Below are 26,565 nucleotides of genomic sequence, written 5' to 3' on the forward strand. Positions count from 1 at the left end.
TATATAAACCTTTTTCATGAAACTTAGACATAAGAGTAATCATGTATTACTAAACATCATGCCTGAGATTTAGGTCACATGAACAAGGTCAAAGGCCATTTAGGGCCAACGAGCTTAGACCATGTTGGGAGAATCAAAATCGAAATCTTAACCTAAGATTAAGTTTTTGAAATGTCATCATAACTTAGAAAGGAAAGTATATGAGTCTAGTTCATAAAACTTAGACATATGGGCAATCAAGTATTACTAATTATGCTTTCAGGTTATATGACCAAGGTCAAATGTCATTTAGGGTCAATGCATTTTGGCCGTGTTGGGGGCTATTGGTTGAATTGCAATCATAACTGAAAGATTATGGATCTAGTTCATGAAACTTAAACAAATGAGTAATCAAACATCACGCAACATCCCGTGCGAGTTTCAGGTCACATGACCAATGTCAAAGGTCATATAGAGTAAATTAACTTAAATTATGTTGGGGGAATCAAATCTTTAATAACCAAAGTTATTTTTTATAAAAAAAACTTTGAAAGTATAATAGATCTAGTTCATGAAACTTGGTAATTAGAGTAACCAGGTATCAGTGAACAACTTGCACGAGTTTCAGGTCACATGACCAAGTTCAAAGGTTATTTAAGGTCAATGAACTTTGGCCATATTTGGGGGTCTTTTTCGTTGAAAGTTAATGGATATATTCATGAAATGAGGACATAGGGGTAATCAAGTATCACTGATCATCTTGTACAAGTCTGAGGTCACATGATCAAGGTCAAATAGCATTTAGGGTCAATGAACATATTTTATTATGGTATGAATTGTGTTTTGTGAATAATTATTCTATAGTCGTTTTCAAAGTCAGCACTGCTGCTATATTGAATCGCCTAATGCAGGCGAGATTGCCAGAGGCTTCACTTGTTCACTTGTTATTTTATATTTATTGTTATATTTTAAATTTATTTCGCAGAATATAAAACAAATCAATTAAACACTTCAGTTCCAGTGACAAAAATAATTGTTACAGTAACACCATATTTAGACACTGGATGCACCTGGATGAGCTGCCAGGCATTGGGCAAACTTAACCAAATTACTGTAATCCTCGGACCCGGTTCATACCAGTGAAATATATGATCTTTCTTCCTTTTTATTCTCCAGTCCCCATCAAAACCCTCCAAGAGATGAACACAGACGAGGTCAAGAAATGGCTGATTGAGGAATTGCGTATATCTGTCAGCATAGCTGATAAATTAGCAGAAGCGTGTGTAGATGGGGAGCTTTTGCTACGATATGAAGATCAGCATTTACAAAAGGATTTCCAATTGCCTACTGGAGTGATGCGAAAGATAATCTATGCTAGAGATTATCATATGAAGAAGCGTGCTCATGCACAACCACACCTCGCACCTGCATCAGAATGTTCCGACAACTTAAACAAAGACGCCGGAACGACGGGGAATATACATAGATCTCCCTCAGCATCTGGAACACATGAAAGTAAAAGAGATGCGCAGATCACTGAACTTACAGCATCAGTGAAGAGGTTAAACACAGAAGATGATGACGTGGGGAAATCAGTGGCGGTAGAAATTTCTCAGCCGGCGCCACTTTCCAAAGAAGAAGAATCAGCAGGAGAAGCAAAGCTGCGATATCTCCTGACAGGTGATGAGAGTGGATCATTAGACCGTTCTTTCCATCCCGTTCTTGTGGTTAACAAACCTGCATTTGAAGAATCTCGAGATGATAAGCTAGAAAGTCTCAAGGAAAGGCTCGACTTTGTTTCTCTGGTGAACTGGAATGCAGTATTTGATTGCAATCCAAAGTCTCGTGAGGATGGAGTATGTTCAATGGTTGAAGAAAAGCGCGAAATCAAGCTTCTCCTTCCTGAGACATTCAACAAAGAAATTCCACCCGAAGAAGTAGATTTCAACGACGTCCCTTCTTGGATATTTTCAAATGGACGAGATGATCTTGAAGAATTACAAAGCCCGAGTCTTGCTTCAGATTGGAATGAAAAATATGGCGCAGGAGTTGATCGTGCAATAGATTATTTTGCCACGAATGCAATTCCTAAGAAAAGAGCAATCGTTGTTTTTCTTCTTCTTTCGAGAGACAGTGTGCAGGTAATGAGTGATATCTTCAAGAAATTGCAGTCATCTTTGCAAGGTCAAGGGAATTTCACATTCATTGCAGAAAGTCAAGACCTTTTTGAGATTTGGGCAGATGAAGTCAAGAAATGGTTACCACGGAATCAACTAGAGCAGCGAAGTTTTATTGGTACTGAATGGAAATATGTTAATAAATTCATTCAGAGGCAATACGAACAATTTGCCATTTCCCAAGCTGAACTGCCCTTATCAGACGGGAAGGTGTGCAATCTTCCAAACAAGAAGCGCTCTCAATGGCTCAACATAGGTGTTCTTCCGTCAAATGAGTGTGAAAACACAGACATGGACGAGGACGGTCCGAAATTCAAGAAATTCGTTTCAAAGCAAGAGTTGACTTTCTACAAAGGAAACGATGTCTCTTGGTGGAACTTTCACCTAACCGAAGGAAGAGGAAAGAAACAACGATTCAACCAAGTTTTACGACGTGAAGTCAGTAAAACGTTGAACGAGTTAGTAAAGTCGAAATGGAAGCCAGCCAATCCGAATGATGGATCTAGCCCCATTGTGACAATAACTATCTTTCATGAACCGGGGTCGGGTGCGAGTACCACCGCAAGACAGGTTCTATGGGATTTCCACCATCAACTTCGCTGCGTTATTGTTAAGCGAGCAGTAATGCGAACAGTTGAAGAAATACTTGAAGTCCGCCGATATGGGTATGAGAGTTCAGAAGAACCTCCACCAGCCCTTGTGTTGCTTGATGACATGGATGATACAGAGGTTGTCGACCTTATTGCACAGCTTGAACGAGCAACTAACAACAATGACTGTTTGTCAATTATATTACTTCAATGCAAAAGAACACCCAATTCTGAGCTTTTGGCGAAAGACTCAGTTGTTGTCATGAAGCATGAATTGAATGATCAAGAACGAAGATGGTTCGATGACAAATTCAAGGAATATGAAAAGGAGTACAGTATGTGCCCAGAGAAGTTGATTGGGTTCATGGTAATGAAAGAACAGTGTAACCCAGAATATATTCAAAGAATTGTATCAAACATCTTACGTGAGATGAAGAACAATGCAGATAAGAAATACCACAATGAAGCTCAGCTGCTCAAGTACATCGCAGTTATCAATAAGTATCTGGGAGATGTCGGTATGCCTGTGTCCTGTTGTGATGAAATGATGAGTGTAGGAGAGAGAATAAGATGTCAAGGAGGATACAGATTGAAGTATGATCCATGGGAAAAACATCTTTCAAATGCGACATGCCTTCTCCTAATCCAAACAGAAGTGCATACAAAATCGGGTCCTACAAATGTAGTAAAGGTGGTTAACTCTGTCCTTGCAGCTGAGGTTGTCAAGCAACTTGAAGAAGACAATGGCCAAACAATTGGAGAAATTGTCAAGGAGTTCATATATGACTCTAAAATCCTTGACTCAAAGGCTTACATAAAGTCGTACATCGAACTCATAATCCGGAGATTACTTGTACAACGGAAGAAGATTGACAATGACTGGAGAGAAAAAAGTGCATTCTCTCCTTTGGTTGAGCATCTTGTCAAGGAAAATCTAAATCTAGCATTTCAACTTCTTGAAGACACATCTAAAAAATTCAAGAGTGGATATATTGCTCAGCAGCTGGCACGCTTGTACAAATCGAGAGGAAAGCTTGATGAAGCAGCTCAATCTGCGAGGATGGCTACTGACTTTAAGAGTGACAATCCTTTCTATTGGGATACCCGGGGCAGGATCATCATTAGCAAAATGGAGAAGTATAAGGAGCAGCAAAATTACACATCAGTAGACGAGTCTGAAGCCCCCACATTGATAAATCTCCTGGATGAGGGGATGTGCGTCTTCAAGAGGTGTCAGGACATTTTTGGAGGGGAATACAGTTATTATTCCCCCTATGCTGGCTACTGTGGTGAGCTAAAGGTAATCTTCTTGTTTATTCACATAATGGAATTACGTGTATTACCGTTTTGTTCCTCATCCCAAGAATGTGTACGTAAATTGAAAGTTTACTTCTTGACAGATGAAAACCTTCCGGATCTCAGCGTCTTTTGGAAATACAAACGAGAACATCTTAAGGAGTTACCGAAGAGAGCAGACCTCGTGCTCGATAAAATCTCAGATCTGATGACATTCAGCAGAGCTAAACCAACAACCAAGCAATACCCTGAAGGCCATCTATGCAAGGTACAGTCCGAGATAGACTTGTTCAATCAGAAGATGCTTGAGTATTTTACAATTGACATACATCAATCCCCACCAAAGTCTGTTCTAGAAAATTCTTGGAGAAGGGCACAAGTGAAGGCAATGAAGGCTGATTCTTTCTCTGCCATATTCAAAATGGCACAAGATGGTAAGGAGGATAGCCTAAAGGAAGTTAGAAGCATTCTCAACGCAAATAACGAAACAAGTGCCTTTGATCTGAAACTATTGGTCTGCATTTCATTTGCGTTGTCCTCCTTAGGCTGTGAAGATGTTGACTACGATAGAACAGTCAAACTGGTCCAGAAACTCAATGAAATTGACAAAAGTTTGTATGGTGCCTTCTTTGCTATGATGTTAGCCTGGCCAAGAGATGACCTGACTGCAAGACGTAGTGATGTCGGGATGTCCCCATGGAATGCAGTTCAGAATCTAATCAAGAAGGGGAAAAGCTTTCTTAGAAAAGAAGAAAAAACACCTCATACTAATCAATCCTTTCAACATCATCATTTAAATAAACCTCTCACTTACTTCTTGTTTGCCAAGGGAGAAGGGCTGCAGGCATTCCTCCACATTAACGAGTTCCACGCTTCTCCGTCAACACTGGAAGATGAAAGGCATAAGTTCTGGTCGAGAGAAGGAGTAAGCCAGCAATTGGTGCGTCTAGAGGGAACAATTAAAGATAGGGGGAGGATCGTGTACAAAACCCCTGCAAATGAACACATCTACATTGGACTATCTCGCAGACGGATAAGCCAACCAAGTCAAGAAAGGGTCTCTTTCTACCTTGGCTTCAATTTCCATGGACCTGTTGCATTCGACGTTTCCGAAAAACGATCGCACTTCAATCCCAGTTCACGAGAGGAATATCAGCCAGGTGCCGTGTCAGACGTATCCAGGGTATCTTGTGGGCAGCATACTTGTCCATGAAGCAGAGGAACAAGCAGAAACTCTCATTCGAAAATGTAAGTTGAAAACACCATGTGCAAAGATTAATTAAATATACATGTAAACCTTTTCAACAGGTTATCGGTCAATTATTTTGTTCATATTTTTTCCATCAATGTCGGTGTAAAAAAGAGAAGGTGGTCCGGTAAAGATTTAAAATTTGGGATGAGGGGTTTATTTTTCAAAATAGAATGTTTAAAAATTAAGTTTATTGACCGATTTCTGATATTTTATTTTTTTAGCAAACTGTATGATAATGTTTGCGCCACTCCAGCCATTCCTATCTTGCCTTCATTCACTTTCTCTCTATTTTCCTGCTTATCATTCAATATTATCTATATATATATTTTATTGCCTTTGTATTACCTTTTTTTATCTTGGTTCTGTAATCCTTATTTGTTTCTTGCTTATTTGTTTCTATGAATTACAGCTTGAAGCAATACGGATGAAATATAAACTAGAATCGGATCTCCGGGACATTAAGGCTCAAATTTAGGATGAGATCGAAAGAGAAGACGACGAGGACATTTACCCTCGTAACACGAAAAGATGATGAGTGTTTTTTCATAGAAATGTGTCTAATTCAATTTATCGTCGGGATGCAGTGAGGTGTGCGATTATTATGACTTAACTGTCACTTGTCACACTAATATAAACTTCTAATGCATTGGTTTGAAATATGAAAACAATATTGCTTATGATAGATCCCATATATGGCCCTAACTGCTCACTGGAAAAATGCTAGTATTGAGCGATTCCATGCTAGAAAATTAGCAATTTCCACAATATTTTTAACCTGATTTACAACGAGGATCTTCAATTTGTTTCTTGGTAATAATAGAGTACTACTGTATTGTGAAAAATTGACAACCAACAATAATATGCTGTCCTTATGTGAAATACAGGTCAAAATGATTAATTTCTCAAAGTATAATCTAACAATATTTCTCTAGTGTAAGATAATTAAGAATTAATCATTTGCATAATATTTGAATGAATTGAGGGTACCCAAATAAAAAAAGACGCAACTTTGGTTTGTGTCCGAAAAATACCATACCTTGCGTAAACAATAAGAATTTAAGGACCATGTCATTTTCACCAAATTTAGCAGAAAGTTACTTTTGTATCTGTGCATTATAAAAATGCAAAAAGTAATATAGGTTCATGTGCTTATTTGTTTATGCCCCCGCAGACGAAGTCCGAAGGGGGCATTGAGCGTTGCCCCTGCCCGTCCGTCCGTCCCCCACTTGGTTTCCGCGCAATAACTCAAAAAATATTTAATGGATTTTAAAAAATTGTAGTGTGTAGGTAGATGACACCAAAATACAGGCTAAGTTTGAATTCGGAGTCCGCAGGTCAAATGTCAAAGGTCACAGCTCATTAAATATGCGAGTTGGTTTCCGCACAATAACTCGAAAAATATTTAATGGATTCAAAAATGTGTGGTGTGTAGGTAGATGACACCAAAATACAGGCTAAATTTGAATTCGGAGTCCGCAGGTCAAATGTCACAGCTCATGAAATATGCGAGTTGGTTTCTGCGCAATAACTCAAAAAATATTTAATGGATTTAAAAAAAATTGTGGTGTGTAGGTAGATGACACCAAAATACAGGCTAAGATTTGATTTGGAGTCCGCAGGTCAAAGGTCACAGCTCATTAAGTATGCGAGTTGGTTTCCGCACAATAACTCGAAAAATATTTAATGGATTAAAAAGAAATTTGGTGTAGGTAGATGACACCAAAATACAGGCTAAGTTTAAATTCGGAGTCTGCAGGTCAAAGGTCACAGCTCAGTATATATGCGAGATGGTTCAAAGGTCTAAATTTGTTCATTATGCATATTGGTTTCTGCATTATATTTAGTTCAATCATATTGAATGAATTTCTGATCGCGTTAAGCGGGGTCATCTGTGTCCTTTGGACACGTCAAATTTTTAGTTTCTACGGGACTTCAAAGTCGCCATATTTGAATGATATGAAAACAATGTTGCACAATCAAGAGAATTATGCCTCTCTTAGACCTCACGAATCCACCAAATTAAAATCATCTTTACTCTGTCGATATCGCATCAAACTTTAAGGATATGTAACTAATTGGGTACCAAAGTAGGAAAATATCTTTTAATTGACACGACTAAATCTATTTGGAGTCAGCAGCGCCCTCATTTGACAAGAATGGTGCATAAACTTCAAAAAACACATCTCAAAAGGACGTGAATCTTATACTCGAAAATTCAAAAAAGTATAGTTTAAGCTGCACTTTATTCAAAATCCATGTCCTTTTCATCAAATTCGGCAAAATTGTAGAGCAATGCATTGCAAAGGTGTAGGGAAGTTAAAAATAGGAGGTCCATGTGCTTTTTTTTTAATTATCAGTGTCCAAAGTGTTGCGAGTTGGCTTGAAAATCGCCTAAAATGCGCCGAAAACATGCAAAAGTCGAATAATACCGTCTGAAATGCGAATGGTTCCGTAGTTCTGCTCCCAAACATTTGAAATCCATGTCATTTTCATCATACTCTCTAGATTTGTCGAGGAATATATTCTGAAGACGTTGAAATATTAAAAATATGGGGTCCATACTCGTTTTTAAACTATCTTCTTCTTCTGAAAATACCGTCCAAAATATCTAGAATACGAATGGTTTCTTAGTTCTGCTCCCAAACATTCAAAATCCATGTCATTTTCATCTTACTATCTAGATTTGTAGAGGAATATAATTTGAAGACGTTGAAATATTAAAAATATGGGGTCCCTACTCGTTTTTTAAACTATCCTTGTCTAACCTCTAAAGTGTTGCGAGTTGGCTTGAAACAGCCCAAAATGGGCCTAAAATGTGCAAATGTCTAATACCGTCTAAAATGTCTAAAATGCGAATTGTTCCGTAGTTCTGCTCCCAAACATTCAAAATCCATGTCATTTTCGTCATACTCCAGATTTGTAGAGGAATATATTTCAAAGACGTTAAAACATTAAAAATATGGGGTCCATTCGCTCGTTTTTAAACTCTCAGTGTCCAAAGTGTTGTGAGTTGGCTTGAAACAATTTATAATGCGCTTAGTAAAACGGGCAAAAGTCTAATACCTTCCAAAATGTCTAAAATACGAATGGATCCTTTGTTCTGCTCCCAAACATTCAAAATCCATGTCAATAACTTATTCTCTCTAGATTTATAGAGGAATATATTCTGAAGACATTAAAGCATTAAAAATATGGGGTCCATGTGCTCGTTTTCAAATTTCATTGCCCAAAGTATTGTGAGTTGGCTTGAAACAGCCCAAAAATGCGCCGAAAACAAGCAAAAGTCTGATAACACCGTCTAAAATGAGAATGGTTCCGTAGTCTTGCTCCCAAACATTGAAAATCCATGTCATTTTCATAAAACTTTGCACATAGATACTTCAGCACCTGAATATTCCAAATATGCACAAATAAACATCAGTCCATGTGCTTGATTTTTTGCTATACAGCTTCAAATTTCACCCAAATGGATGTTCTTAAGAATTGCGCATTCAAAATAATTTGGCATTTTTAAACCTCACAAGATCACAACAATGAGTTTAAAGCTCTATTACTCAGTCAAAATCCATGAAAATTTCATCAACTTTGCAATATAATTAATAATTGTATCCTTAAGATGGATAATCTATTTATATTGCTATTAATTGTTTGCTATTTTAAATCTAACAGCACTCTCAGTTTTTAAAAATTGCGCGAAAGATAACAAAAACTCAACAATATGAAATTTCAATAACAAACTTGAGAAGTACAAGAAATGCTGCACTTCAAATGGATCAAACAGTAAACATCCATTCGAATTATTGGCACACCTTTACTTTTGTGCATGCATCAACCTAATCAAGGGTTATTATAATCCTACCTTTGCCTTTGTCTCTTTCTCGTTTTCAGTCATTAATGAACACTCAGTTATGATGTTTTTATATACATGTACTGTTAATACACTGTATTAAAATTTTATCTATGTGCCTTTTGCTGTAGCTGCAATTTTCTTTTTTAGCAAATGTTTAAGCAGAGTACATATAATGCAGTTTAGAGGATTTTTTTTTTTGTTCTATGTTTTTGTATATATGTATAGTTATAGTTATTTTAATATGACTATTACTTGGTAGTTATGATCTATGTTGGGTAGAAACAATTTTGTAAAGTAAAGACTGTATACTTACTTTTTAATTTAATAATAATCTTCACAGTGAGTCATTTTCTGTGGATCCTATACCTTTTTAAACAGGCTCAACTTTAGCTTACATATTATATATTTAAATATAGATGATGCCCATGGTGTTTGCTAGGAAGTTCGCTGTCTATGAAGAATTGTATATAGGAATGAGTTTGCGTGTATGTGTGTGTGTATGCTTGTTGTGGAGTGTGGTCTCCCAATGTAGTAGGTTTATTTTGCTTCAAAACTTTGATGTACAGGTTTATCAAGAGTTTCAGTGTGTGTTTGCTTTTAATGTCATTACGCCTTAACACTTTTAATTGTAGAGGCCTTCAAGATGGTTTTAAGAGGAAAAAAGTATTCAAGTTTTTACGAGAATCAAAATATGATATAATTTTTCTTCAGGAAACACACTCAAGTAAAAGTGATGAAATGTTATGGCGCCCCCAATGGGGTGGACAGGCTATGTTTAGTAGCTACACAGCAAATAGCAGAGGAGTAGCTATTTTATTTAAGTCTTCTTTGAGAATATCTTTATCATCATCATATTCTGACCCGGAAGGAAGGTTTCTTATCCTTCATATGAGTGTAAAAGATATGGATCTCATATTGGTCAATGTATATGGTCCAAACAAGGATTTACCAGAGTTTTTTGTTAATATGTTTGCGAAAATAGATGATGTAGGTAACTCAAGGATTGTATTGGCAGGTGACTTGAATATCGCAGTAGGTCCCTTGGATTACGAGGGCTCTTGTCCTGTTCACCATAATATTCATGCTAAAAGTTGTTTTAATATGTATGTCGAGGAATTAAGCCTTGTTGATGTTTGGAGAAGAGACCACAGTCGAGATAAGGTTTTCACACGGCACCAGAAAAGTCCATTAGTTTCCTCTAGATTGGATTATATTTTTGTGTCCAGTGATTTGTTGACTTGTGTGAAAGAAATGCTGCACTTTATTTAAAACCCATGTCATTTTCACCAAACTTTGCAGAGTTGCAGAGGAAGGTATACGTAAGAGGTGCAAACACTAACAAATATGGGTTCATGTGCTTATTTTCAAACTAGCAGCACTTTTATTAGAGCAAATGTGTTTTTTAAAACACACACCAAAACGCGCCAAAAGCTTTGTACCTATGTGACGACAAATTTCAAACCATTCTACCATTCATTCAAACTCGGGGTCATATATTCTTCATATTTTGCAGCACTACAGAGTAAAGTATTTTAAAATTGTAGAGGATTTAAAAAAAAATGGTCCATGGAATAGCTTATTAGCTTCATAAAATAACACATCGGATTTGCATGCAAATATTATTTTCAGCCTGGAGTACACACCTTTGATAAAACAATGATTGATTGCACCCATGGCCTTTGCAACAAAAACGATGAATTCTAGACCCTCGTGTAAAAATTCAAATTTTCTTTGAGGGAACACAACAAATTTTAATCAAGTGTCACTGACTTTGGGTGAAACTAACTTCATCCACTTAAAAGTTTTGCATGCACGCTTTAGCGCCGACATGGCCGTAATATCAAAGTGTAGTTGAGTATATGCACATAGTAACTGTGCTATATAAATTAACATAATATTAGACAGCATTATACTTATTCAACAAAATTTCCAGGGTTTTTTTAACGTTTTTATGTGTATATATTATCTAAATAATTTTGTATAGTAAACTGAACACTTTTAATGCATTGCTATAACTTCATGTATATTTGTATCCAATTCGCCCTGTATGAAATCTTTGTTGACTTATATATCGAATTGTCAAAAATTGTCAACTTGGTTTTAAACGATTGTTATCGAATTGCGTAAAACTAACTTCATTCACTTTAAAGCTTGTGTATGATATTAATATTCAATCGACGATAGACAGCAATATACTATGAAACTTAATGAAAATACAACTTTTTTCAGATATTGAAGAAAAAAAATTATTTCGGCAAAATGTTTACATATATATATTTTGTGGGTATTTGTGTATTTATGGTGAAAGTTTGATTCACTTTATGAGAATATTTTGTTCGATATTATTGAATTTGTGAAAAGTGTTCGGTAATACGATCCACTACCGTACGTTTGTTATAAGCTTATAATAGGAAAAGTGGATTAAGTTTGCAGAAGGGAGTAATAAGGTTTTTGGTGGGTCGGCTATTTCGATAATATCTTCCCATGATAATAATATTAATTGAATTAATACACCAATGTGGAGGTGCCGTGGTTCGATCCCCGGCTGCGGCACCTTTGCCCGTGAGCTATGCATTGCTCTTTTGTCCTGCATTCAAATAAATGAAAATGCTATACGTATTCTTGGTAACTATAGGTGTGCACCTGTTTAAAAAAATACATTGTATCGTCTCAATAACAACAGAAAGTAATACCTTGTCAATGTGAGTCGGAATAAAGAAATTCATAACTATACCCAACTATAAATTCATATGATATGCATTTGTGGGTATATCATGAAGTGCTTTGCAACCTACAAACCAATTGCATTTGTCACGAAATTACTTTATTTTTTTAGTAAAAACAAAACTATTTCCTTCCAAACATTTCGTTAACTTTTGAGGTACACTCAATCATTTTTTTAACGAACCTTCGGAACAACGAACCTTATTTCGTTTTCGGATTAACGAACCTTCGGAACAACGAACCTTATTTCGTTTTCGGATTAACAAACCTTCGGAACAACGAACCTTATTTCGTTTTCGGATTATCGAACCTTCGGAACAACGAACCTTATTTCGTTTTCGGATTATCGAACCTTCGGAACAACGAACCTTATTTCGTTTTCGGATTAACGAACCTTCGGAACAACGAACCTTATTTCGTTTTCGGATTATTGAACCTTCGGAACAACGAACCTTATTCCGTTTTCGGATTAACGAACCTTCGGAACAACGAACCTTATTTCGTTTTCGGATTATTGAACCTTCGGAACAACGAACCTTATTTCGTTTTCGGATTATCGAACCTTCGGAACAACGAACCTTATTTCGTCTTCGGATTAACGAACCTTCGGAACAACGAACCTTATTTCGTTTTCGGATTATTGAACCTTCGGAACAACGAATCTTATTTCGTTTTCGGATTAACGAACCTTCGGAACAACGAACCTTATTTCGTTTTCGGATTAACGAACCTTATTTCGTTTTCGGATTAACGAACCTAATTTCGTTTTCGGATTAACGAACCTTCGGAAAAACGAACCTTATTTCGTTTTCGGATTAACGAACCTTCGGAACAACGAACCTTATTTCGTTTTCGGATTAACGAACCTTCGGAACAACGAACCTTATTTCGTTTTCGGATTAACGAACCTTCGGAATAACGCCACAAATGTTCGAATTAACGAACCCTTTTTCGTTTTCGGATTAACGAACATCGAGGTATAGGCAATGTACGTGTTTCGGAATTACGAACCTTCAGAATAAAGAACCTTCGGAATTACGAAGTGTAACCGTTTTTTTATCGGGGTTTTTTTGCGATCAGTGTTTAATATATTTTCATGTCTGCAGATGTACTGTATAAGCATGACACAAAAGAAAAGACATTTTACAAAAGACAAAAAATATATCGATGATAACAATGTATTGTCATTGTTGTACCAAATAGGTTTGATACGAATCAAAGTATAACTTAGTATCGTAAATAAGTATAAGTCGTAAATTGGGAGTAAATGTTGAGGAATAGAGAAGCCCTGTCCCAATTTACGACTTATACTTATTTACGATACTAAGTTATACTTTGATTTGTATCAAACCTATTTGGTACGACAATGACAAGACATTGTTATCATCGATATATTTTTTGTGAACATATATGTATATTTTGTAAACACATATATATTTTTTTGTGAACACATATATTTCAATTAATGTACTGCATAACAATTTGTAGTCGTATCTGGTCATTTGCTTGTATATAATGTAACCTTTCGAATTTCACAGACATGGCCATCTTATTTTACCGGCGTGATGTATTGTGATGTACCGTCATGACCACAAGATTTAGTAGGTTTAAATGATCGAACTATTTCTAAAATTTCATAAATATTGGTGGGATTGAAAAATAAGGAATGTTCAGTGTGGTTATCTAAATATTTTATAAAGTCGTTTGCATTAGTTACTATTTTAGATGAAAGGTTAGGGCCAACATTGGTGAAAAAAAGAATTGAACGCATTAGCAATTTCGGAAGGATCTTGCGTTTTATGCCCGTTTAGAAGGAAATCAACATTATTAAGATCATGCGTTTTTTTACCTAACATTTCATTGACTGTTCCACAATGTTTTGTTATTATCTTTGTTGTTTTCTATTTTGTTAGAAAAGTACAATTTACGAGCTAGACGGATTATTGATGTTAATCTATTTCGATATTTTTTGTATTTGTTTATATGTTCTTGACTGGGAGATTTAAGCGATATCTTATATAATCGATTACGAGTGAATATTGATTTAATTATACCTTGGGTGATCCATGGTTGTTTATTCTTCTTTTTACTTGGGTTGATTCTAGTCAGAGGTATATTTTTGTCATTAAATTGTGGTCTATCAGCAACGTCCAATCGTCTTGTCATTTTTTTCGACTATATGTATGTATGTATGTGTGTGTGTGTGAGGGAGGGTGTGTGCATGAGGGTGTTCTTGCGTGTGTGTTTGTATATAAAAAGAACAATGGAAAACTCAATTGTGTTCCCCCACCTTTCAGGAGAGATTTCAGCCCATGTCAGCACCCCCACTGAAAAAATCGTTCCCAGGGCCCTGCTGATAAAATCTGAAAATAATCTATATAAAACAAATAAAGAGTAAAATTTAACTGTTAAAATCTAACAAAGTTGTTGAATTTTAGATATTTTCGTTTAAAAAAAAAGTTATTATGCACGCCATCATGAATATACAATGGGTTAGTGGTGCCATCATAACATTTTTCTTACAGTTATGAAACCATTGTCATTCATACTTTCATAAATAAGTGCATAATATATCAATATATTTCATATAATGAAATACAATAGATTAAATGGGAATTGCTTGCTGATTGCATTATTCATGAACTGTTTCACCAAAAAAATGCAAAACTTGACAATTTAATTATTTTGTCATTCCTTGTTTGATGTTGGTTGAATTTCCAGTGTTTTATTTTGTCGAATCTCACTTTATCTTTTCAAATCATATAATTTTTTTTCAAAGGTTCAATCATTTGGAATAACCTTCCTTTATATATAAAAGATAGCCCTTCCCTTTCCGTTTTCAAAAGGAGACTAAAATCATATTTAATTGACAACTACACTACTTAATTCATTTTCTATATTACAGGCTTTATCGTTACTTAGTTTATGTTACGTATTTAGGTTTTTTAGGTGTTGTATATTGTAAGTTTTTTTTTGGTATAATTTGTTCTATTGGTGGCAGCACCACTAAGGCTTCTAATCTGTCTCCTCGTTTCATGAATTATGTCCATTTCTTGTATATTCCAATATGTTTTGTAAATGTTATTTTTAATGTATGAACGAAATAAATGCATATGAATATGAATAAATGAATTTCCAGCATGGAGTACCCTTTTAAGTTGACTATCATGTTTATGGAAAACAGTTCCGTGTGGAACCTAAAACGTTCTAAGAAACCATTTTCAACAGTAAATCTTTTCAAAATGAATGAATCTTTGTTCATTTTTCTTCAAATGTTCATCATATTCATTCCATAATATTTATTTCACATTTTTGCACTTAACAACCACTTGTATCACTTGTTCTCTCTTCTACACATTCTCTCCAATCACTCTATTTAATGACTATTGGCAATTCAATGTATGTTTGCAAGTCTCTAACAATAAAAGAAACAAACGGGAACAGCATTTCAATTAATACAACCATTTAATAGGAATAACAGATCAAATAAATATAGCATTCAAATCTATTACAATTATAAGGATTAGTTCATCCTGCTAATACTACAGGAGGATATTTATCCTAATTTCAAGGCTATGCAAGGATAAATTTATCTTAATTTCAAAGCTACATGAGGATAAATTTATCCTAATTTCAAGGCTACACGAGGATAAATTTATCCTAATTTCAAAGCTTCACGAGGATAAATTTATCCTAATTTCAAGGCTACACGAGGATAAATTTATCTTAATTTCAAGGATACACGAGGATAAATTTATCTTAATTTCAAGGCTTCATGAGGATAAATTTATCCTAATTTCAAAGCTACATGAGGATAAATTTATCTTCGTTTCAAAGCTACATGAGGATAAATTTATCTTAATTTCAAAGCTTCACGAGGATAAATTTATCCTCATGTAGCTTTGAAATTAGGATAAATTTATCCTCATGAAGCCTTGAAAGAAATTCTTAACCTTAAAAGGATCCAAGTACGTGACAAAGAAAGGTTCTAAAATGTCCAAGTGACATATCCCTATTGTTTTACAAACTTCAGATTCGCTTCCAACAGACCAACATATTGAGAATGAAATTAATAAGATATAATCATTGTCACAAGACAAGTTGCAAAGGGCCATGGGAACGATTTTAAACAGGGGTGGTGGTTTATATTTGACGATCAAAACACACCCCCCCCCCCCCCCCCCAAAAAAAAAAAAAAAAAAAAAAAAAAGAGCGCTGCAAGATTTGGGTCAAGGAAAATTTTGACAAGCAAAAAAAAAGCGTTTTACTACAAAATGTACATTTTTATCTTACATTTTTGCTATTTAGCATACCTACCAGATGCCGAGGGTGAACACACGCAGCACCCCCTGCCTGTGGATAACACACGCAGCACCCACAGGTAATTCCTGGGGTGCTTCAACATCCCCATGCAGCTCCCCCCGCTTCACAGGGCCATGGAGTTGCAGGCTTGCAGCCGCATACGCCAAGTCGAATGATTTCAAATATTTTTGTTTTTTCAAGAAAAATTCACCATTAATGACCAAATGAAAAAAAGAAAGGTTATTTGTACAAACTTGTCCATGAGGTAACTATAGACTGGCTTATTGATTCGGCACCTTCAGCTTCATCTTGTCCGTTCCTCTGTAATTTATGTTCAATGGGTGGTGCTGCTACGTACAAAATACATATTGATTTCATGTATGACTTTATAGAAAGTAATTAGAATTGTAATCATGGGCGGAAATCTGTCCTCAAAGGTAGAGGGGACCAGAGGCTGGAAAGTTTGACAAGCCCCCCCCCCCAAAAAAAAAAAAAGTTTATCACCAAAAATGTAAGGTAATTTATTTATTTTTGGTAGGGGGACGCGTCTGCCCATGATTTGTAAGTGCAGAAGCTGTAATTTAAGTGAAAATTTAAAAATAACATTATTTTCATCGATTACATACTTGTAATTGTGATGAAGAAAAAAATAATAATTGAACCCAATCCCGCAGTTTGTTTGCAGCGGGATTCCTAGTTATAAAAAGTGGACCGTTCTAGTTTATGATGCAGGCCCGCATATGTTCAGTTTCATTACTTCCTAAGGTAGATCCAGCTTTCCCCCCATTGGAGGGAGGCGGAAAATTATCATAATCCACATTTTCCCCGATCGGCCGCTTAAAACTAACTAAAGGCTGAATGTTTAGATCTACATCTTAACTTTTAACGAACAAGATAAGGTATCTCATAAAAAACATAGATGAAAAATCCAACCCGAGCCAAAAATTGTAGTATATTAGATGACCTAAAAAGGGACCTGTCAAGGACTGTTTTCAGTGGTACATAATGCGAGTGCGAAGCGCGAGCGGAAAATTTTAATATTCTGACCTGAAAAATTGTAATTCTAAGCATTTTTTGTAACCATGATAAGGATGATAGATGCGAGCTCGAAGCGCGAGGTGAAAATGTTTGATATTCCGACCTAAAACTGGACAGTTTAAAAGAACAAAGTACACGAGCAGCAATTTACACCTAAAATCGGATCAGGTTCGCCCAAATTACTAGCACATATCTGCGGACTAGTGGTTAAGGCACCTGCGTTCTAAACTGTGGGCCCGGGTTCGATTCCAAACAGAGAAATTTTTCGGCCTTATCAAATTTTTAGAGAGGGAGATCAGCTCTGGGGGAACTTTGATTTAAGCTACGCCTACCATATATTGTTCTCTATAGACCTTTTCATTTTGTTTCATAATTTGAATTCATAATTATTATATAGGCCTAAATTAAATGACCCAAGTTTTCTAATTGATTTCCTCCCCTTGTTTTGTTTCTTTTCTTTACCCTCTCCTTTCCTGTTTCCTAATTCTCTCTTCACGGTAATTTCCTCTTCATTTTTTTCTTTTGCTGTTGACAAAAGAAGGGGGTCCGCGGCCAGAACCGACCGAGGGACCCCCCCCCCCGTGGCGCATCCAGGAGGGGGATCGACACATCCGGTCCGTCGTGCCCCCACCTTTTGAGAGTCATTTTGAATGTAAATATGCCGTTAATACTGTATAGACGAGACGTGTGCCCCCCCCCCCCCTCCCTTGAGCCGTCACAGTGAAATATTTTTAATGGGAATATGTCGTACGTAGGACCTACGAGAGGACTTTTTTTCTTATCAAATTTTCCTAGGGAAATTGTGCCCCCCCCCCCCCCCCCCCAGTTGGGCCTACTCTGGCCTGCGTGAACAGTGGCGTACCGTGGGTCACGGCATTGGGGGGCACCAGCAAAAATTTTGAGTCACTTAGTGAGCGCGCGTAGCGCGCTCAGTTGCTAGGTATACTGACCTAATAGAGACATTTTAAGTACAGTTCATTAAAGGGATATGTATGTCACTGATCAAATAATGCGAGCGCGAAGCGCGAGCTGAAAATTTTTGATATTCAGACCCAAAAAGGGACATTATAAGCAAATTATTGTAATCATGATATCTACCTGTCTCGCTAAAGAAACAATGCGAACGCGAAGCGCGAGCTGAAATTTTGGGGACATCCCGATAGACCGCGGGTCCGATAGACCGCGGGTCCGATAGACCGCGGGTCCGATAGTCCGCGGGTCCGATAGACCGCGGGTCCGATAGTCCGCAGTGTGTGTAAAATTATGATCAGATATATCAAATGTCATCGAGAGGTCCAAAGGTCAAATGATACGAGGCCATGGGGTTCTATCAGGTGCGGATCCATGGAGGGCCGAGGGGGAACTGCCTCACCCCCTCCACCCCCAGCTCAAAAAAAAGAGGGGGGAAGAGGGGAAAAGGGAGAGAATAAAAAAAGAAAGAGGAAGATGGGAAAAGAAGAGAATAGAAAAGAGAGTAAGAAGGAGAAAGGAAGAGAAGAAAAAGGGGAAAGGAAAGACAAAGAAAAAAGGGAGAAGAAAAGGGGAAAGAAGAGGGGAAAAAGAGGAGGGAAAAGGAAGAGAAGAAAAGAAAGGAGAAAGGAAAAGGAGGAAAAAGAAGAAAAAAAAGAGGAACGAAGAGAAGAATATTTAAATAGAGAGGAAGATGGGAAGAAAGATAAGAAAAAAGAGAGAGAGAGGAAGAGGGGAAGAAGAGAAGAAAGAGAGAGAGGGAGGAAGGGGAGAGAGAGAAGAAAAATATTAAAAGAGAAAAAAGGGAGAAGGAAAGAAAAAGAAAAAGAAAAAGGGAGAATTAAAGGGGAAAAGAGAAAAAAAGTGGAAGAGGGAAAAGAAGAGAACGGAGTAAGGAAAAGGGGGAAAAGAAGAAGAAAAAAGAGCGAGAGTAAGTGGGAAGAGAGGAAAAACGAGAAAAGAGGGAAAGAAAAGACAGCAAAAAGAGAAGAAAAGGGGGAAAGAAAAGATGGGGGAAAGAGAAGAAAGGGGGGAAAAGAAGAGGGGGAAAGAAAGAGAGAAAGGAAGGAAGGGGAATGAGGATAAAAGAAAGAAAAAAGAAAGAAAAGGAGATGGGAAACGGAAGAGGGAGATGTTGACCTGGACGTCGATTTGATGGCGCCAAAATGACGTTCGAACTATGGGGCGCCGAATTGATGTTCGATCTAGCGGGGCACCAAATTGATGTTCGAACTAGGGGAGCGCTAATTTGAATTTTGACCATAATGCGACAAATACATGTTTCAGAGAGGGGAGGGAGGGCAAAGTTATATTTCACATGATGGGGGCGCCAAGTTTATGTTCAACCGAGGGCGCCAAATTGACCTTGAACTTAGAGGGCTTCATGCAAATTCATTTTCGACCGGGGACGCAACATTGCCTGTTTATAGTAAAATATATGTCCTGTAAAAAAACTTCAATTAATGCGGCTGAATTAAAATATCCCGTTTTTACGATAACAGAAAAAAAAATATTTTCGAGTTTTAAGTCTGTTTAGCGAGATAGATACCCTGTTCAGGGTCACAAAAATGGGTTATTGTCAAATTCAGCTCGCGCTACGCGCTCGCAATATTTGATTAATGAGGTATGCATCCTCTGCTTCAATCCCACATGTAAGTGTTAGTGTTTTTCAAGTCAACATACATAGGTCGATCCAGGTGGCAAAGATTTTGCCCCCCCCCCCCCCATGGTGGCGCAAAAAGGGGTAAGAAACAGAAAAAAGGAAGAGAAAAGGACAAGCAATTAGAATAGGAATTATACCTTAGTCCTTCTTAAGTCAGTATATAAATACAGCTCAATAGGCTGCTATGTAGTTTAAAATATCGATCTTTCATTATTTTGTTTTATTTACCAATTTATGTTTTAAGTGCTCTGGAAAATGTCCGTTTTATGGTTTGAATCAACATTTGCAACATTTTGTGCGCTCGCACTATATGCCAAGTAGGCCTATGTATTGTCTTTTTATATTTCATATAAGATTCTCTAAATATACCTTTTCAGGTGTCTCGATTATAAAAAAAGTAATAAAGGCCTATGAGCTAGCGCTGTGCGCTCGCGTTTTGATTGGTGAGTTATGTATACCTATATATTAATTTTATAACAAACTACTTAAATCCCCCCATTAAAAGAAAAATCCGGATCGCGATTTGCGCTCGCATTATTTGCTAAAAATATATCAACCAATGAATCCTATTCATGATTACAAAAATACTTAAAATATCCAGTTTTCAGGCCTCATGCACTGTCAACAAATTTCACACACTCATTAGGCTTAACAGATTAATAAATATGAAATAAAATTTGTATAAATTCATTATAACTAAATTGTCCCTTTTTCAGAAATAAATTTTTAGGAAAACAAAGAGAAGATAGTCATCATTCTTATATGATGACAAAATGTCCTTAGGCCTAAAATGTCTCGATCCTAGGTCAAATAAATAATAAAATATCAGCTCGCGCTTCGCGCTCGCATTATTTATATAGTGCTATCAAATTTCCCTATATACACAGTGCTGTAAACAGTGCTTAAATTGACCCTTTTCATATCGGAATTTCAAATATTATTTTCAGCTCGGGCTCTGCGCTCGCATTATTGATTTTTATGATGAAAAATGAAATGTATTCAGATTGCCAGGATTCTGTCTAACTCTAAAACACGCGCACGCATGTTTTTAGGATACAAAGCTTGATCTTATTCAAAACGTGCTAAAATTATCCAGTTTCGAATCAGAATATCAAAAAAATTTTGCTCGCGCTTTGCGCTCGCATTATTATTGTAGGAAGATACCAAAAATTACCCATCCTTTTTCATGATTGACAAACATGAATCGAATGTCCCATTGGGGGATTTGAAATCTCATCTTTTTAGGTTGGAATATCAAAAATGTTCAGCTCGCGCTTCGCGCTCGCATTATTTAATCGTTGAATGGCTAACTGCAAAACATCCTTAACATGTCCCTTTTCGACCAGGCCAGAACGAATATTTTACATTTCTGCTCGGCTTCGCGCTCGTGGTAATTATCTAGTTATATACGCTGTTCAGGTTCACAAACATTGCCCAAAATGTTCAATTTTCAGGACAAAATACATGAAATTTCATTTTTAGATTACATAGGGCTTAAGAGATTATTACACATTTATGTTGCTTATAAAGTAAAGCTAGGAAATGACTGTTAGGACATGGGTGTTTTGCCCCCCCCCAAAAAAAAAAAAAGAAGAAGAGAGAATCAAGACTAAGAAAAAATAGAGAGAAAAGGAAAGGGATAAGGATGAAATATAATATTATTTTCCAAATATTATGTCAAAATCTATCACAACCTTGTATTTTTGTAATAAAAATGTCAGCATATTTGCTTGCTCGCTTCGCTCACTGGCAACTTCTTATTAATTTTATGCGATACACCATATCGAGCCCCCTCGAATTTGTTGGCTCATTACGGCACTGGGACATTCCCTTCAAAGAAACCAAAAAAAATCAACTTTGAGCGGCCGATCGGGGAAAATATGGGTGAAAAAATGGCCCCTCCCCCTAATGGCGGAAGCTGGGTCCGCCCCTGACTTAGGCTTTCAGGATATAATACATGATAAATCTATTTAAAAAAATCAGATCGCGCTTCGCGTTCTCATTATTTATTTAGGCCTTGTGAGATACCTCAATTTGTTTTTAAAAATGAAATATCAGATTTTCTTTGACGTCTACCCCCCCATTTCATTTATTTTTTTTAACTTGGTGCTCTCGCCACCCATCCCCCCCCCCCCCCCGTGCATGATGAGGAGAATTAGTCGATTGCTTCGAGATTGCATTATTCCCAAGAGGTGATCATTAATATTATTGAAGGGTATTCTAACACAACAGTACAGAAACTACAGCTCCCGTTCACAGAATATTCTAGTAGGGCCTACTCTGGTAAGAAGTTAAACCAAATTGAACCCCCCCCCCAAAAAAAAAAAAAAAAAAAATCGCTCGTGCTTTGCGCTCCCATTGATATTACATTATATATTAATGGATTTTTTTTTCAAGAACACATGAAAAAGTGGTCTTTGGTTTTTTTAAAATGTGATTATAAGATAATTCAAAATCCATTTAAGGCACTTTAGTTAGCCTGGCCGGGAGGGAGTGGGCGCCACTTTTCGAAAAGTACACATATGGGCGCCAAAAATCAGGTCAAATTTGCCCCCCCTCCCTCCCCACGGAATCCTGGATCCGCGCCTGGGTTCTATAACAATAACCCAATTAGGGCAATCACCCCCTGACAACTACTTCAAGGAAAATATTATCCCCATATTTTTACCGGCGGGGACTGATACCCCCCCTCCCGGAAATTTACCCTCCAGATAATTACCCCGGATAATTACCCCTAGTATGGAGCCTTGAAAATGCCATTAACGTGACGACATGGCGTGGTACTTTATCTTGCCATGTCTTAATTAATCATTGGCGGCGGAAGGCAAACAAATTTAGGGGGGTCCACCTGAAATTTTGGGATGGACACAGGTAAAAAAATTGACAAGCAAATCAACCAAAATTTATAGGAAGGACCACCAATTTTGAAAAAATGTTGACAAGAAAAAAGGTTATAAACCAAAATTAGGGGGACAAAAATATTTTAGGGGGGTCCACCTCAATTTAGGGGGGACGTAGAAAACAAATTGACAAGCAAAAAAAAGGTTCTCAACTAAAAATCTAGGGGGGACCGTCCCCCACCTCAAATTTAGGCGGAAAGGTCCCCCCCCCCCCCCCCCCCCCCCCCCCGCTTCCGCCGCCTAAGTAATTAATACGCTTATTATTTTGACATAGCGATATATTCTATCTTGTCAAGTCGATATGTCCACATGGCGAGATACTAGTGTACAAGCCCCGGCGAGAATCCCGATATATCGCTATGTTGACATGTAACTTTTTATAAGTGGACTGACTTGGCAGGATAACGTATCGCGCCATTATTTAGTCGACATGGCAAGATAAAGTATCTCGCCATGTCGTCAAGTCGATGGCTCCGTATGGCGTCTAGAGGGTAAATTTCCGGGGGGGGGGGGTAACAGTCCCTGACGATAAAATATGGGGATAATATTTTCCTTGAAGTAGATGTCAGGGGGCGATTGTCCTTTGGGTCATCGTTATAGAACCCCAATGGACTCGTATCATTGGCCTTTTGACCTCTTGATGGCATTGGATCTCACTATATCCTGACCATAATTTTACACACACCGCGGGCTATCGGACCCGCGGTCTATCGGACCCGCGGACTATCGGACCCGCGGTCTATCGGACCCGCGGTCTATCGGACCCGCGGACTATCGGACCCGCGGTCTATCGGACCCGCGGGCTATCGGACCCGCGGTCTATCGGACCCGCGGTCTATCGGGCTGTAACCATGTATAGTTTGACCCTATACAGGGATATTTTAAGGACTATTTTTTTAAGGAATCCATTAAGAGTATACATATCTCCGAGTCACCATAGTCATCTAATGCGAGTGTCAAGCGCCTGCTGATTTGTTAAAATTACATCTAAACACACGAAGCACTTTTTGTAGTCGTAATCATGATTATCATACGCATCTCACTAATCAAATATTGCGAGCGCGAGCTGAATATTTAGGAAATTCAGACCTGAAGATGGGCATTCTGAGGCTTGTTTGTAGGAATTCACTAAGACCATACGTATTTCACTAACCGAATGATACGAGCGCGAAGCGCGAGCTGATAATTTTTTATATTCACATATTTAACTTAGAAAAAGGGACATTTTAAAGGGATGATCCGGGCTGAAAGTATTTATAGCTTAATAAATAGAGTAGAATTCACTAAGCTAAATGCCGAAAATTTCATCGAAATCGGATAACAAATAACAAAGTTATTGAATTTTAAAGTTTAGTAATATTTTGTGAAAACAGTCGTCATGAATATTCATGAGGTGGGCTGATGATGTCACATCCCCACTTGTTCTTTTGTATTTTGTTATATGAATTTAATTAGGTTTATTCAAATTTTTTCCTCCAAGAACTAGAAAAATTGTATTGGCAACTGATTTAGTGCATTAGATATTTATTGCTGCATCTTATTTCATTATAAGGGAGACATATTTTTATGTAATAACATAATAAGAAAACGGAAAGTGGGGATGTGACATCATCAGCCCACCTAATGAATATTCATGACGACTGTTTTCACAATATTGCTAAACTTTAAACTTCAATAACTTTATTATTTGTTATCCTATTTTGATGAAATTTTCGGCATTTTGCTCGGTGAATTCTACTCTATGTATTAAGATATAAATATTTTCAGCCCATTCCATTCCTTTAAGGACTGATTTTAGAAATTCATGAAGAGCAGGCATCACACCAATCCACTAATTCAATTCAAGAGTTCTTTATTCGCTTTAAAAAGCACATATAAAAAAAAAAAAAAAAAAAATGTATATATATATATATATATATATATACAATATATTCTACAAATAGGCACATTCACAATATATGTAAAGACAAAAAAAAAAAAAAAAAAAAACATCAACAACAAAATACATGTATAACAGGGTAAGATCAGAGTGTGCATAAATACGAGATAATTTCCTCGCACTCCTCTCGGGTTCTACCCCCATTCCACTGACCATCGGAACCTGATCTGACGCCAATCTGATCCCAATTTTGCAAAAATGTCAGCGCTCCGATGAGTTCCGATGAAAATTCACCCGACATCCACTTTTTTTGGTCCCTGTTTTCCGTAAAATCCTATAAAGATCCAACATTGATCGGGGTAATCGGATAAAGGACTGGTAGCGGCCCGATGTCTGTCCGCCATTTTCATCGGCAGCGTCCGATTGATTCGAATGTGGTCGGATTGTAATTCGAGGGTGGCCTGACACTAATCTGACACTTCCAACACTCTCCCGACATCAACCCGACATATCGGTTGCTGTTCGGAGGGTAATCGGACACTGACCCAATACTGGTCGGATTTTCGCCAAAATCGGCAGTCGAGTATAAAAGCAGGCTGCACCTCCTGACAATACTAGACATGGATCAACTTCTTCGCAACACTGCAGCCCTGGGCTGTGTTTTTATGCTCCAGCAACAAACTATGCAACAAGACGCAATAGTCCTTCAGGTCCTGAGAAAGAGGCTGAGAAAAAGGCGAAGAAGACCACGTAGTTATTGGGTTCGACCATGGCTGCAAGCTGAGAGAAGGCTGTTATATGGGCACTACACCAGACTCTTGAATGAACTAAGAATGGAGGATACAACGGCATTTTTCAATTTCTTGAGAGTTACGCCAGAATTTTTTGATGAACTACTCCAGAGACTCGCACCAAGACTCACGAAGGACGATACCAATGCCAGGAGAGCCCTTGAACCTGGTCTCAAGTTAGCCTGTACCATAAGGCACCTTGCAGCTGGCGATCGGTATCCGTCACTGTCATACAGTTTCAGGGTTGCTCGAGAAACCATTTGCAAGTTTATCCCCGAAGTCTGTCAAGCCATAGTGGATGAGTATGCTAATGAAGTGATCCAGTGTCCCACCACCGAACAAGAATGGCGTGCAATTGCTGAAGAATACGAGAGGCGTTGGAACGTTCCACATGTAATGGGGGCACTTGATGGCAAGCACGTGGCACTCAGGAAACCAGAGAACTCCGGCAGTCTCTACCATAATTATAAACATTTCTTCTCATAGTCCTCATGGCACTTGTTGATGCTAACTACCGGTTCTTGTGGATAGACACCGGTGCTCAAGGACACATGTCTGACGCGCAGATATACAATGCATCTGAGCTCAAAGAGACAGTGGAGAGTGGTCAAATAGGATTCCCCCACCTGAGCCAATGACCAATGACAACCAGAACATGCCATATTTCATGATCGGGGATGACGCCTTTGCTTTGCGAACCCACATGATGAAGCCCTACTCGAGAAAGAACCTGAATCGTACAGAGCGGTGTACAACTATCGCATAAGTAGAGCCCGAAGAGTCGTGGAAAATGCCTTCGGAATACTAGCAGCCAGATTCCAGTGTCTTCTAGGAACACTACAGCAACAACCTGATGTTGTGCGTAACATCATAGAAACATGTGTCTGTCTCCACAACCTGATTGGAATACGGCACCCAGCCATGCACCATGGTCAGCTGGATACAGAGGATACCGACCAAAACATCATACCAGGAGAATGGAGGAACATGGCTCCCATGCATGAAGTACCAACTCCAAGAGGACCCTTCCGCGACACAGCAGAGGCCAAAGCACAGCGTGAAACCCTAAGACTGTACTTCAACAATCCTCTTGGAGGAGCAGTTCCTTGGCAGGAGAGGATGATTTGAGATAACGGAGTATAAACTTTTGTTACC

General features: G+C 37.7%; 2 protein-coding genes across 2 annotated transcripts; both read left to right on the plus strand.

The window, feature by feature from the left end:
• The first annotated feature begins 620 nt into the window (after positions 1-620).
• LOC135154768 (sterile alpha motif domain-containing protein 9-like) lies at positions 621-7,504 on the plus strand. The gene is made up of 2 exons (XM_064102584.1): positions 621-5,290; positions 5,704-7,504. The coding sequence occupies exon 1, from the start codon at positions 1,128-1,130 to the stop codon at positions 5,253-5,255; it is 4,128 nt and encodes a 1,375-aa protein (XP_063958654.1). The 5' UTR covers positions 621-1,127; the 3' UTR covers positions 5,256-5,290; positions 5,704-7,504.
• A 17,735-nt stretch (positions 7,505-25,239) lies between these two features.
• Positions 25,240-25,896, plus strand: LOC135154656 (putative nuclease HARBI1). Its single transcript, XM_064101493.1, has one exon. The coding sequence runs from the start codon at positions 25,240-25,242 to the stop codon at positions 25,894-25,896; it is 657 nt and encodes a 218-aa protein (XP_063957563.1).
• The last annotated feature ends 669 nt before the right edge of the window (positions 25,897-26,565 follow it).

The sequence above is a fragment of the Lytechinus pictus genome, chromosome 7 (genome assembly GCF_037042905.1).
Source record: "Lytechinus pictus isolate F3 Inbred chromosome 7, Lp3.0, whole genome shotgun sequence".
In the NCBI taxonomy this organism is placed as follows: domain Eukaryota; kingdom Metazoa; phylum Echinodermata; class Echinoidea; order Temnopleuroida; family Toxopneustidae; genus Lytechinus; species Lytechinus pictus.

Bases quoted from the DNA above. Each gene is read 5' to 3' on its own strand.
- LOC135154656 (XM_064101493.1), top strand. From the start codon at position 25,240: ATGGATCAACTTCTTCGCAACACTGCAGCCCTGGGCTGTGTTTTTATG.
- LOC135154768 (XM_064102584.1), top strand. From the start codon at position 1,128: ATGATCTTTCTTCCTTTTTATTCTCCAGTCCCCATCAAAACCCTCCAA.